At 36.5% G+C, this 14647-nt stretch overlaps 3 protein-coding genes across 6 annotated transcripts in view; all 3 read left to right on the top strand.

Moving 5' to 3' along the window:
* Window positions 1-11671, top strand: part of LOC105112626 (ribonuclease H2 subunit B) — a 42015-nt gene extending 30344 nt beyond the window's left edge. For both annotated transcript variants that reach the window (XR_839788.1, XR_839787.1), the window contains 2 exons: window positions 2209-2414; window positions 11658-11671. The gene's annotated coding sequence lies outside the window, so the exon portion shown is untranslated. The remainder of the gene's footprint in view (window positions 1-2208; window positions 2415-11657) is intronic.
* On the top strand, window positions 4185-14031 carry DCAF1 (DDB1-CUL4 associated factor 1). 2 transcript variants are annotated; one of them, XM_011008387.1, is made up of 14 exons: window positions 4185-4747; window positions 5732-5813; window positions 6006-6122; window positions 6207-6385; window positions 6558-7356; window positions 7448-7545; window positions 7632-8055; window positions 8161-8763; window positions 8838-9023; window positions 9165-9671; window positions 10043-10153; window positions 11103-11221; window positions 11297-12893; window positions 13192-14031. In XM_011008387.1, exons 1-14 carry the CDS (start codon window positions 4452-4454, stop codon window positions 13897-13899), a joined length of 5826 nt encoding a protein of 1941 aa, XP_011006689.1. In that variant the 5' UTR covers window positions 4185-4451; the 3' UTR covers window positions 13900-14031. The 2 variants fall into 2 exon arrangements, with proteins under 2 accessions (XP_011006689.1, XP_011006690.1); XM_011008388.1 differs by lacking the exons at window positions 5732-5813; window positions 6006-6122; window positions 6207-6385 and having other exon boundaries at window positions 6738-7356.
* A 426-nt stretch (window positions 14032-14457) lies between these two features.
* Window positions 14458-14647, top strand: part of LOC105112631 (acetylglutamate kinase, chloroplastic-like) — a 1370-nt gene continuing 1180 nt past the window's right edge. The window contains exon 1 of one of the 2 annotated variants that reach the window (XM_011008390.1): window positions 14458-14647. This exon is cut by the window's right edge and continues 1 nt beyond it. In XM_011008390.1, coding sequence (XP_011006692.1) covers window positions 14594-14647 — 54 coding nt within the window. In that variant the 5' untranslated portion in view covers window positions 14458-14593. The other variant, XM_011008389.1, reaches the window with a different exon arrangement.

Genomic DNA, 14647 nt, shown 5'->3' with positions numbered 1-14647 from the left:
TTATTTTATTTTATTTAGTTACATAAAAAATAATAAATATATGTATACATAAAAATAAATTCATTTTCTGATTTAAATTTATTTTGTTTGTATAGCTACGTAATATTTACCAACGTTAGAGTTAAAAGTCTTTGTAGTTGAATATTCACTAGTGCTAAAGTCAATAATATTACATGCAAAACCATCACAGTACAAACCAACAAAATGTAGACAATTTATGAAAAAATCAACAATGCAACCTGCCTCAGGCAGGATGTTTAAGGGGTGATAATATTTTTTTTTATGTAACTAGTCTCATACCTAGAATCTCTATTGACCAATTAAAGTTTCTAGTGACCATAATACTAGGTGGTGACTCCTTAAATAAAACCATTTTCCATCAAAGAATAAAATGATAAAATTCTATTCTTTCCAAAAAAAAATTTAAGGTCGTGATGTTGAGTGTTACAGAATAGCTATAAAGAATTTTCTTTCACCTGGAATTGAGTTTTGTTTTACTCTTAGATGTACAAGACCTATACCTGTAAATGTTCCAATAAAAAAAGCTCTATGTTCATTGGACAAGAATTATGCCATGTAAGACAAGAAATATAAATGTATGTTCTTAACTGGAAATGATATATGACCTTTCATTATTTGAATTCTCCTTCCTTGACATTGGTGAATATACATAGATATAAATATGAATCATATACATAGGTCTACTCATAAATTTGGAGGTTGTTTTTGGTGTAATTTCCTGTCTACTTTAACATGAAGTTGTGAAATTTGCAAACTTGAGACCATTTCCAAGACATCATAACTGCTAATGTCAGGTGAAGCATGACTTGAAATAGGGAGGTGTATAATTTTTGTAATAGCAATAATAATGAAAAAAAAGAGAGGGGGTTATGAGATTTTAAATATGAAACTAATCCTCCCAATAAGCAATGTTAAACCAAAAATTGTATCTTTTCATTCATATCTATAGTGGATGAGGAGATCATAACAGGCTTATAAAAAATACTTGAATTTTAAGCAAACTTTAAGCCAACATGCAATCAATGAAGCATCACTTATTTACACAATAAAAAAGAAATAAAATTAGGAAATAATATAACTGATAGATTTAGCATAATTAAATAAGACGAGAATGTAGCAATTGCAGAAAAAGGTTTTAGGATGGCTCAAGAAACTCTAATTGTAGAAAAAGGTTTTGGGATGGCTCAAGAAACTAATATAGAGTGATGTGTTGAATGATTATTCTTGCACAATCTAAGAGATATAGAGAGATGTGTCGAATGATTATTCTTGCACAATCTAAGAGAGAGAGAGAAAGACATAAAAAACATGTATAAGATCTAGAGAAATCTTTGCTCGTCATTAACTTATCTCGTTTTACTGGTGCAATAGCTGAAGTGGTTTCAATATTAATGGAGTACATAAAGGATGAGCTATGGTAGACGCTTTTGTTAAATCATTTAAAGTATTTATTTAGATTAAACTCTTATAGAGATATGATATTTTGTTTTTGTTTAACAAATGAGTTTAATATAGAAAGCAAGATGAAATCCTAGTGTGAAATGGTTTCCTTTATCTGTTTGACCTAGTTAGTTTATGGGATTTGATTACAGATTAAATTTACTCGAGGTAACTAGTAAACTACTGGAAGCTGAAAATTTTCCAACCAATTCCAAACATAATCCAATTTCTTTCAGATTATTACAAGTGCATATTACAACGCATTAGATCCTTCTCTTGTGTAAAATAGCTAGCTGGTTGAATATACTTTTTCGCATATCTGGGATTGCTGCAGGTTGTCATACACATTCCAACTTATATAATTCTCTTAATTTATTACTTTATTTGAAAAAGTTTTTGACATGATACAAGTTGAATGTGGAATTTGCCTAGGCCACCTTGTTCATTTGCCATGATCACATACCTATTTACTTTTAGTCATGGTAAGCCCAAACGAAACATATATGTAAAAATTTTATTCTATTTGAAATTGAAAGTTCTTGGTCGAAAAAAAGCACATCAATGAAGGCATAATAAGAGTAGAATTTCATGAATATTTGATGAGAATGAGCTGTCTGTTTGGAAAATCGCAATGACATAGTATAAATTAACAGGATAGCAGGTTGTATAAAAAGAGACATTAGAGAATGTTAGAACTTCACATCTAGGGTTTTTAGACTGATTGTTATGTTTTTTAATGTTTAACAAGAAAAGGGTAGGAGTGAAGATAAAACAAAGAGAAGTGGAAAGCAAGCTAAAAAGGCTAAAGTAAAGACAAAATCAAGAAACATAAGAGAAATGTTTAGCAGGGCTTGCAAGAAGAGCCAAACAGTAGTCTTTTATTAAAAGACTGAAAGGAGAGAAGATAATGGATTTTGGTTTATTTAGTTTGTGGTTGCGACAAAACTCCCCCTGTCCTAAACAATGTGAATAAATTATCCCTGTATAATAATGCAATGGTGTTGATTCCTGGCGTTCCTTTTATTTTTAGTGTGTGTTTGGTATTGCGGTAGCTGTTGTGGTTTAAAAAAAGTTGTTTTATAAAAAGTACTTTTAGTTGAGGTTGGTTTGAATAAATAAATGTTTGGTTAAAACTGTGGTTGAAATTGAGGTTATAAAATAATTTTAAAATATATATATATATATATATATATTAATATTGATGGTTTTTAATTTAAATATTATAGATTTAACTATTTACAATTTCATCACGTATAAAATACATTTAACAAGTACTATAGTTTTTTTTAGTTTTTAAGTGCACAACAACATAAGGTAAAATATAATCAGGAATAAAATATATAATTTTTATTTTTTATTTTACTAGGTTGGACTTGGTTCAATGTATTTTGAGTTTTGAACTCGAACCAGTCTAGTCAAAACCGGTGGACTGGAACAATATAGCTAGGCCACACTGCATGAACAATGTATAATTAATTAGCATAAACAGTGCACACGAAATAACATTTTGCTGCTTTTCCTTTTCTAGTATCTTGAACGTAAATTTACATGAGACTCATACAAAATAAAATGTATTATCTTCTTAACCAAACAAGTTACATCTATATTTTTAACAAAACATAGACTCAACCTCGTTAATAAACAAACCCTTAATAGTACTTTATCCTAGTGACTCTACTAGGCCTACTTTGAAACCAGATTCATGGTAATTTTTTTTTTATTGTTATCATGCAATCTAACCAGCCTATACCGAAGCCCATTATGAGAAGCCAACCTAATTACGTTCATTAAGTCTTGAAAAATGTTGGAAATTACTAATTAACAATGAAAACAGAGTTGAAATTACTGTAGGTGTTAAAATAGTTGAAATTACTGATAGATTTATTACAAACAATTATCAAAGATGATTATTCATAAGATACCAACTCATGAGGCAACTTGAATAACAAGGCTGAAGAAAAGAAAAGAAAAGAATATTAAACTTATGATCATGTATAATTAGTTTGTATAATTAATTAAAATGATTTAAATGATTAGTGAAAACTTTATTTTTCAAAAATACACATGGCCCCTCATATATATTACATAAATCCATTGTTTTTTTTATTATATGCTTATATGCTACATTTGACAAGGTTGATATATTATATTCATCCGTATTTATGTTAGGATTTGAAAATAATTAAATAATTTAGTATTTATTTAATATCATGGTAGTTTTTATAATTATAGTTTGAAAAGTAACTTTTCTTTAATGAAGATTTCAATTGAGATTTTTTAATGAATTCCATATATATAAATATATGACATATATTGATTAACTAAATATAGAAATGTTTTAGTATATTTTATAATAATATAATATAATATAATGTATTGTAATTGTAATTATAATATAAGATGGTATGATTTGAAAATAATTAGATAATTTAATGTATGTTTGAAATTATGATAATTTTTATGATTGTAATTTGAAAAATATTAATTTAAAAAAAACTATAATTTGTAGCTTTTTTTAATTAAGAGTTCAATTGAGAATTTTTAATGAATTCCATATATATAAATATATGATATATATATTGATTAACAAAATATAGAAACGCAATTAAAAAAAAGGGGAACCTTAATTAAATTTTGTTAATTTAATTAAAATAGAAGAAAGGCCTGATAATTATTAGCATATAACATCAAGCTCCCAAAAGAAGGCCCATTGAGGTCTTAGGAAAAGCGGGTCGGGTTTAAATAGGGTTAGAAAACGGGTGGGATTCATCGGGAAGTTTCCGCTCCTCTGCACAACACACACGTAATAATTAGAAAGACTGTGTGTATGTAATTTAGAAAAACCCACTCCGCCCGCAACCAGCCAGCCAGAGCTGCTAAATATTATTGGTATTTAGTGTCATCGGCTGCTTCCTTTCTTTCCCCCCAAACCTAAACCATTCCTCTATTTCTCTCTTTTTAGGGTTTCATTCATTGAATTCAGATAGACGATGGAGGGATCAAATTCTTTGGACGATTCTCCATCGAGGCAAGCCCAAGCCCAAACCCGAAATCATAGCGGAGGAGGAGGCGGAGGAGATGCTCCTTCTAATCAGTCGCAACCGCAACCGCAACCACAACCACAATCGCAGAGAGAAGGAGAGGAAGTAGATGAAACGAAGAAGGAAGAAGAGGAATTAATCGAGAAAGCGCAGAAATGGATTGATAAAATCACTTCTTCTCCTGATAATCCTAACCCTACTCTTCTCCACGCTCTTTCCTCTCTTCTCGAAACTCAAGAGTCACTGTATGCGTACCCCCCTTTCCCTATTCATTTTTTTATTACATATTTTTGTTCTTATTTTCATCTCGAACTAATACTTATTTATTTCCTTGCACTTGAAAACAATGCACAGAAAGCTTATCCCTTTCTAACATTTGCTGCCTGTATAGTATACCGCACACTGTTTGCTAATAGGAGAAATTACTGATTTCAGGGGTTGGTGTAGATTTCTAGTTAGTTTGGTTTTTATCCTGGAATGTAATTTTGATTCTTTTTCGTCTAGTAGGATAACGTCACTATACTCTTATATTGGCACCATCATCCTTTATTCAGTTCTGGGCTTGATATTTTAATTTGAAATGCATATGGTATTCGAAAACATGAAAGATATGCACAAATTATTGTATATGATTTTAGATAGCATTTTCGTGTCGATTGTTGTCAGTTCAAATACAGTATCTGCAGTAGCATAACCAAATGAGGGTTCCCAATAAATGGTCATATGAATCTTGTAGTTTCTTGCCGTTGTTTCCTCTACAGCTGCTAATATCTTTTAGGTTGAAAGCCTGGTGGTGGTAACTTATAACAGGGAAACTCTTATTAAAGTGGTCATATTTTCATGACAGCAAGGATGGATCGTTATGATCAGAAAATATGGTTACGTTACATCTGACAACATTACTAACACACTATCCACTTTTACAGCGGTCTGTGATTAGTGTCTTCTGGGCCTCTCAAAAACATCCTAGTATTTAAGGAAAATCTTAAAGTGGAAGAATGGGTTGGGATATACATTACAAAAAAAAATAAAAATGATGTGAGCCTCTTATTTTTCACGTCGACTCTCTGTTGACTTTGAAGTATTTGAAGTATAGGTCTTGTGTTCAAATCTTATCTTTACATATCTCCCCCTCTGATTCTAGAATGCCTCTGTCAATTTCTTAATAGATTTGAAGATTTTGCTAACTATCTTTTTGTGAAATTAATTTTTTCTCCCCATGCATGTAGGTACATGAAGGAGAATGGTAACTCTTCTTTCAACAATAGTCGTGCTTCTCATAATATCGGACGGCTTGGGAGTTTAGTTCGGGTAACAAATTTTGCTTTCTCTTTTTAATGTGAATTTCATATCCAACTGTTTGTATTCTTTGTGTGTAACAACTTAAATTTTTTGTGTATCTTTAAGTGGCACATTTGCATGCATGTAACTTTGAGTTTTATTGTCTTGTTGGACATGTTCATTAATCAAATTCTTAAAGAATTTCCCTATCTTCCACTTCAGGATAATGATGAATTCTTTGAGTTGATTTCTTCGAGGTTTCTGTCTGAAACTAGATACTCAACCTCCATCCAGGCAGCTGCTGCAAGGCTTCTTATGACCTGTTCTCTAACTTGGATAGTACGTTCACATCTCTTTATTTTCTAATCATCCTGATGTTTAAGTTTATCATATTTGGCGTGACGAGTTGTCAATGGTTCACAGTATCCTCATGTTTTTGAAGACCCTGTTATGGAGAACATAAAAGCCTGGGTGATGGATGAGGCTACCAGATTTCCCAGTGAAGATCGAAACTGGAAGCATGATATGGAGAGAAAGGAGGGTTCAGATTCTGAAATGTTGAAAACCTATTCTACTGGACTTTTAGCTGTAGGTTTGGCAAGGTATGCATTTGCAGGAGAATAATTTTTTCCCATACTCATATGACATTTACATGCTCAATTTGTTTGAAATTGTATTTGTGTTTCTTACTGTAAAGTGGTGGCATTGTCTTTGGTCCTGTTAATTCATGTCTTTATCTTTGTATATGATTTTTTTTTCTTTTGCTGAGCTCAGTGGTGGTCAAATAGTTGAAGATGTGTTGACATCTGGATTATCAGCAAAACTTATGCGCTATCTTCGTATTCGTGTCCTTGGGGAGGCAAGTGCAAGCCAAAAAGATGCTAGTTATTTAACAGAGGGCAAGAATGCATCTTCTGCAACTTGTATAAGAGGTAGAGAAGAAGGTCGGTGCAGGGTGCGGCAGTTTCCAGAGGCAACCCTTGAAAATAATATCAGGGCTGCAGATGAGAGATCTTTAACTGATTTAGATGAAAGATCTTTAGAATCTGTTGGAGAAGATAATGATGACATAGATGCTGATGGTGGGGAGAGACGGCATGGTCGAGACCTTCGTGATGTAAAAACAAAGTTTGTGGAACTTGATGAAAGTGGAAGAGATGACTTGTTGAGACGCAGGCCTTCCCGTGGATGGACAAGACACAGAGGGAGGGGGAGGGTTAATGAAACAGCACTTGAGAATGAACAGGTTTCAACATCTCCAGATTCTGGTAGTCGATCAGGACCAGGACGGAGTGCTAGAGATAGGAATTCAAAGAATCTTTTAGATATGAAGAAAGGACCAGATACAAGAAAGTTCCAGGGAAATATGCATTCAGATGGTTTGGCTGTGGAAAGAGATGATAATGATGATTGCTTTCAGGGTTGCAGGATCGGAACCAAAGACATTTCTGATCTGGTGAAGAAAGCAGTTCAAGCTGCTGAAGCGGAAGCTAGAGGAGCAAATGCACCTGCAGGTGCCATCAAAGCTGCTGGTGATGCTGCTGCTGAAGATGTGAAGAGTGCTGCTTTAGAGGTGAGCAAACTACTTATCTTTTTTATTCATTATTTTACTGGCTTCATGTAAAGTTTGAAACCTTCATAACTTAAATTAATTTTATACACAGGAGTTTAAATCAAGCAACAGTGAAGAAGCTGCAGTTTTGGCTGCTTCCCGAGCTGCAAGTACTGTTATTGATGCTGCCAATGCAATTGAAGTTTCTAGGTTGGTGTTTCATTTTTGTTGGTTTTATCTTTGGAAAATAGATTTTCTTATTAATGCAACTGCTGATACTTGTCGGCTGGTGTTAGGAACTCTGGTGGTACCAATGATGATTCAATGAATCTTGGTGGTGTGGAGCCAGAAGTAAATGAGGATGCTGAAGAATATTTTATTCCTGACCTTGAATCCCTTGCTCAATTGAGGGAAAAATACTGCATCCAGTGCCTTGAGATATTAGGTGAGTACGTTGAAGTTCTTGGGCCTGTTCTGCATGAAAAGGGGGTAGACGTGTGTCTTGCATTATTACAGCGCAGCTATAAACACAAGGAATCATCTAAGGCTGTGACACTCTTACCTGATGTGATGAAACTTATCTGTGCTTTGGCTGCTCATCGGAAATTTGCTGCATTATTTGTGGATCGAAGTGGCATGCAGAAATTGCTTTCAATCCCAAGGGTTGACGAGACATTCTTTGGTCTTTCTTCATGCTTGTTTACCATAGGTTCTCTACAGGTAATTTTTGTGCATGTTAAAAGTCTGATTTTGCGTGTGGTTGTATCAGCTTATGTTTCATGTTGCATTTCCAATTATACCTGACCTTTTAGAATGTTGTTGCAGGGGATCATGGAACGTGTATGTGCACTCCCTTCAGATGTTGTTCACCAGGTGGTTGAATTGGCCATTCAACTCCTTGAATGCCTGCAAGATCAAGCCAGGAAAAATGCGGCCTTATTTTTTGGTGCTGCATTTGTGTTCAGAGCTGTTATTGATGCTTTTGATGCCCAGGATGGTTTGCATAAGTTGTTGACTCTTTTAAATGATGCTGCCTCAGTTAGATCTGGTGTTAATTCAGGTGCCTTAAATCTGTCCAACTCAACAGCTCTTCGTAATGATCGTTCCTCAGCGGAAGTACTGACATCATCAGAAAAGCAGATAGCTTATCACGCTTGTGTTGCTTTGCGACAGTATTTCAGAGCTCATCTTCTTTTGCTGGTGGATTCCATTCGTCCCAATAAAAACAATCGAAATGTGGCTAGAAATGTTCCAAGTGTTAGGGCTGCTTATAAGCCGCTCGACATTAGTAATGAGGCGATGGATGCAGTGTTTCTGCAGTTGCAAAAGGATCGAAAGCTGGGTTCTGCATTTGTTAGAACCCGTTTTCCTGCAGTTGACAAGTTCTTGGGCTTTAATGGGCATGTTACCATGCTGGAATTGTGTCAGGTTAGTGTAATAATTTCCCTTGTTTCTGCTGCCTGCACATCTCTACTAATATCTATTCTGGCTCATGTTTGTAGGCCCCTCCTATTGTTGAGCGATATTTGCATGACTTACTTCAGTATGCATTTGGTGTTCTGCATATCGTTACACTGATAAACGACAGCCGCAAGATGATTGTAAATGGCACATTAAGCAATAATCGTGTTGGTATTGCCATAATCTTAGATGCAGCAAACATTTCCAGTAATTATGTGGACCCTGAGGTAAGCAGATATTTCTGCAGCCATTTTCTTTGTTTGTACACTACTGTTATTACTGCCACCATGGCCATCATTGACCTTTTTTCCTGATTGACTTTGTAGCAAATTCTTTAGTATGCATTTTCATCAATTCTATATTTGCAGATCATACAGCCAGCATTAAATGTGCTAATCAATCTTGTTTGCCCACCTCCTTCAATAAGCAATAAACCACCTCTAATTGCACCAGGCCAGCAATCTGTTTCCAGTCAATCCTCAAACCCTGTTCAGATGTCTGGCCAGACTGAGCAGAGGAATGGGGAATCGAGTGCTGTTGATCGAAGCATTGCAGTAGGTTCTGCTTCTCGATCTGCCAGTAGCACTTCACAAACACCTGTTCCTACAGCAGCTTCAGGATTGGTTGGAGATCGGAGAATATATTTAGGAACTGGTGCAGGTTGTGCTGGCCTTGCTGCTCAAATGGAACAAGTATATCGTCAAGCAAGGGATGCAGTGCGTGCTAACAATGGTATAAAGGTTCTTCTCCATCTCCTCCAACCACGCGTTTATTCACCTCCTGCTGCTCTTGACTGTATCCGAGCTCTTGCATGCCGAGTTCTGCTTGGTTTAGCCAGAGATGATACAATTGCCCACATATTGACCAAACTTCAGGTAAAAAATTGTTATTATGTAGTGGAATAGTATTTTGATCTTGAACTTTTTTTTTTAATCTTGAACATGTATAAGGTTACTTGATTGTCTGTTTTTTTGGTTGTTTGGTGGACACAGGTTGTAGGTTCTGTTTTCTTTGGGACCATACTTAATTAGCTGTAGTTATGTCCCCTTTTCTGCTGAAGATATAGACATATACTCAGTCCAGCTTATTATCATCTTATCGTGTTTCAATCTTGGAACAATTTTGCTTTCTTTTATACGCTGTTTCTTTGCAGATTTTGTTTTCATTTTGGACAAATAAACATTATAAAATATTAGGCCAATTAAAATTTAATGATTTTTGTGACAAAGTCATTGTGGTCTTTTAGGTTGGGAAAAAGTTGTCAGAGCTAATTCGTGATTTAGGCAGCCATACACCTGGAACAGAACAAGGCAGGTGGCAAGCTGAGCTTGCCCAGATGGCAATTGAGCTAATTGCGGTAAGCATCTTTACATCTCTGTGCTCATACTACATTGAAAAAATTGTCTTTACTTTCATGTCAATACTCCTATATGTATAATTTGACACATGCGTCTCTTCTAGCTATTGCGACTGTCTCATCCTTCAAGGCATAGGGACATGAAATCTCCAGTGCATGGGGAATTGAACCTTTAGCTGTATGCTAAAATAGAATCTGAATGATGGTTATTAAAATGTTTGCTAAGTAGGTAACGTGTTCTGATTTTTAAATTTCTTGTTGTGTTTAACCAATTCTTTTTCCCACTTATAGAGGCACAAAACAAAATCCAACAAAAAATATAGCTAAGTTTTAAATGCCAGACCAAAATCATCCATAGCGCTCTTGACTGGAAGGTTGTGCTGTTAACATTTGGACAATTCGCACTTGAAGTAATGTATTTGGTGAAGTTCCAACCTAATCAGCTGATTACAATCATGCTTATTTTTATGCAAGAAAAATGCTCAAAAGGCTAATTTAGTTACTGCAGCATGGGGTGCTGAGGGCCCCAGGCAGGTGCATGAAAATGGTTGATATTCTTTCCTTTTTGCTTCAACCTTCATCCAGAGAAAAATGTTTTTTTGGTGGATTCTCATGAAACACCTCAATTATTTTGCCACCCACTTGTGTATCTCTTGTCAATAGTCCATGTAATGTCTTCTCCTCTAGAAGCACAAACTGTTAAATTTGTACCTTGTTTTATGCTGTGATTTTCTTGTTCCATACATGGCAATTTCTTACTTTTGTTATTACTGCTATCAACAAATAAAAAAGTATTTATTATCCAGAATAAATAATGTGCTTTAGTAACTGTATCTATTAGATATTCCTTTCTGGTGGTGGAAAATTTCAAGTAAAACTGTGTTTTTGTTGTCATGTTAGTGTATTGAAATTAGTGATCCATATGTTCAACCATTGACTTGTGTTGCAGATTGTAACAAATTCAGGACGTGCTAGTACATTAGCAGCAACTGATGCAGCTACCCCTGCTTTGAAGCGCATAGAAAGAGCTGCAATAGCAGCTGCCACTCCTATCACATATCATTCCAGGTATATTTAAGAAATCTTAATACAGTAGTTATATGATTCAATAATCACCCACTTCTGACCCCTTCTCCACTTCAGGGAACTTTTGCTCCTTATACATGAACACCTCCAGGCATCTGGTTTGGCTTCTGCAGCTGCTACGCTGCTGAAAGAGGCACAGTTGACACCTCTACCATCACTTGCAGCTGCATCATCTCTTTCACACCAAGCTTCCACACAAGAAACCCCTTCAATACAAATCCATTGGCCCTCTGGTCGAACCCCTTGTGGATTTCTGTATGACAAACTAAAAGCAACTGGATGCAGTGACAATTCCAGCTTGAAATGTGAGGTAACAGTGTCTTCAAAGAAGAAGTCACTTGTTTTCTCACCAACTTTTGGTTCGCAGTCCCGAAATCAGTCACAATTCATAGATTCTGAACAACTGCCATTAAAGAAGGTCTTGAGTAGTTTAAAACAATCTACTGCATCTCCAAACCCTTTAGAAGCCCTGCCAGAATCCTTACAGAAAAGCAATCCTGAGACAGAGTCCATTTGTAAGACTCCAATTTTGTTGCCAATGAAACGAAAACTATCAGACCTTAAGGATTTTGGGTTGGCATCATCTGGGAAGCGAATCAACACTGGTGAGCATGGACTTAGATCTCCAGGTTGTCTGACACCCAATACTGCACGTAAGATAGGTTCACTTAGTGATGCTGTTGGATTTTCTACACCTGCTTCAGGTTTCAGGGATATGCATGGTCGATCAACACCGAGCACTTTGGCAGATTATGCTGATGACAACCAATATGGCAGCTACATGCAATCTGGGCCTCTGAATGATAACCAGTCCAGCAACTCAGAGCGGTTAACTCTAGACTCTCTTGTTGTTCAATATTTGAAGCACCAGCATCGCCAGTGCCCAGCTCCTATCACCACTCTTCCACCACTCTCTCTTCTACACCCTCATGTTTGTCCTGAACCAAAAAGGAGCCTGGATGCCCCATCAAATGTAACTGCTAGACTTGGTACACGTGAGTTCAGAAGTATATATGGCGGGGTTCATGGAAATCGTAGGGATCGACAATTTGTATACAGCAGATTCAGGCCATGGAGAACTTGCAGGGATGATGCTGGTGCCCTGTTGACGTGCATTACTTTTCTTGGTGATTCCTCTCACATTGCAGTTGGCAGTCATGCTGGGGAGCTTAAGATTTTCGACTCCAATAGCAACAATGTGCTAGAGAGCTGCACAAGCCACCAGTCTCCTTTAACACTTGTTCAGTCATATGTTTGTGGTGAAACCCAACTGGTGCTCTCTTCAAGTTCCCAGGATGTGCGTTTATGGGATGCCTCTTCAATCTCAGGTGGGCCAATTCATTCACTCGACGGCTGCAAGGCTGCTACTTTTAGCAACTCTGGTAATGTTTTTGCAGCCCTAACAACAGAGCAGGCCCGGAGAGAGATTATGCTTTATGATGTCCAGACCTGTCATGTGGAATCAACCCTTTCAGATACAGTTTCAAGTTCTACAGGTCGGGGACATGTTTATTCCCTCGTACACTTTAGTCCTTCAGATACTATGCTGCTTTGGAATGGGGTCTTATGGGATAGGCGGCAATCTGGTCCTGTCCATCGTTTTGACCAGTTTACAGATTATGGTGGTGGTGGCTTTCATCCTGCTGGGAATGAGGTATGCAAAATGTTGGTGTTTTTGCTAGTTAGACTGCATTGATTTTTGGTGTTTGAAGTCATTTTAATCCCTTCCTTACAAAGATTTACCTCAGGAAAAAATCTTTCTCCATGAACAGAAGAATATAGGAGCATAATAGATTTGAGGATCTTTCATGGATGCAGATAATTGGTTTGTGTGTGATTAAATGCTAAATACATTACTTTTGTTACATATGGATCACTCTCTCAGATTTCTGGAAGGTTGTAGTTTTCTCTTTCCAAATTTTTTGTTGTTAATAGTTATCTCTTCTAAACAGGTGATTATAAACTCTGAGGTCTGGGATCTCCGAAAATTCAGGCTCTTTCGAAGTGTACCTTCACTAGACCAAACAGTAATAACATTTAATGCTCGTGGGGATGTTATTTATGCAATCCTGAGGAGAAATCTTGATGATGTAATGTCAGCAGTTCATACCCGTCGTGTGAAGCATCCCTTATTTGCTGCTTTCCGCACAGTAGATTCCATCAATTATTCTGAAATTGCGACCACACCAGTAGACCGTTGTGTCCTTGATTTTGCAACAGAGGCAACTGATTCATTTGCTGGGCTGATTACAATGGATGACCAAGAAGAGATGTTTTCATCAGCCAGAGTCTATGAGATTGGTCGAAGAAGGCCAACTGATGATGACTCCGATCCTGATGATGCAGAGAGTGAGGAAGATGAGGATGATGATGATGAAGATGATGGTGATGTGGATCCCATACTTGGTCCAGGCCTGGATGGGGATGGTGATAGTGACGCCGATGATATGAGCAATGACGATGACGATGATGATAGTGTGAGTGACCTTGATGACGATGATGATGATGGGGACTTCATGATGGATGATGTAGACTATGGTGGAGGAGCTGGGATCTTGGAGATTGTGACGGATGGAGATGAGGATGATGATGATAGTCAGTTGCTTGAATCGTACAGCAGCGGCGACGATGACGATTTTGTAGGCAATGGTTTCTTTTGAATGTTTCAACATTGTCAAAATCTTGAAATTGATATTTAAAGTAGTGTAGATCATGTAATTAATGAACAATAGCTGGGTTCATTTTTTTGGCTCAACGTGAGATAAAAGAAGGCTGCATTTAAGTTCATTTTAGATTGCCATACTTCTTTTGCTGCTGCGCACCATAAAGAAATCAAGACCGCAGGTGCAATATTTGTAGACGATGAAGATGGGTAGAGGTAAGATATGATTCATGAACCGCTAATGGCGCCCCCAAAAAGCCACTATTATCTGAAACTAAAATGCACAAGACAAGGTAACATTGAACACGTCTCTTCCTGTTTTAACATTCACTTCGCGGTATGCTTTCTCGTCTTGTGTTGTGTTGTTCTTTAAAATAACATTTTATTATTATTTTTTAAAAATTACTCCTGAGAATATCAAAACTATTTAGAAGTAGTGTTTGCAATGCAATTCCAAAATGAAAATAACGTAGCTCTGATGCCAAAAAAGGGCAAGGGAGTGACGGTGGCAATAATGCAATCTATCAAATTCAAGACATCCCTTGTTGTCCTGTCCTATATAAAATATAAATGAGACGGAGCGGACCGAGACCCCCATTCGCTCTCAAACTTCGCAGCCTCCCTCAACTCTCCCTCCCTCCCTCGAGCTTACCTGACCTGCAGGGCTAGGTGGCCAATACAACAAGAAGAGGATGAAGATGGCCAAAGCCCTGAATTTATCAGCATCACCCTCAACATCCACTCTT

This window comes from Populus euphratica, unplaced genomic scaffold (assembly GCF_000495115.2).
Source record: "Populus euphratica unplaced genomic scaffold, PopEup_1.0 scaffold353.1, whole genome shotgun sequence".
In the NCBI taxonomy this organism is placed as follows: Eukaryota; Viridiplantae; Streptophyta; class Magnoliopsida; order Malpighiales; family Salicaceae; genus Populus; species Populus euphratica.
The sequence above is the reverse complement of the archived record's forward strand: the minus strand, read 5'-3'. Positions and strand labels throughout refer to the sequence as shown.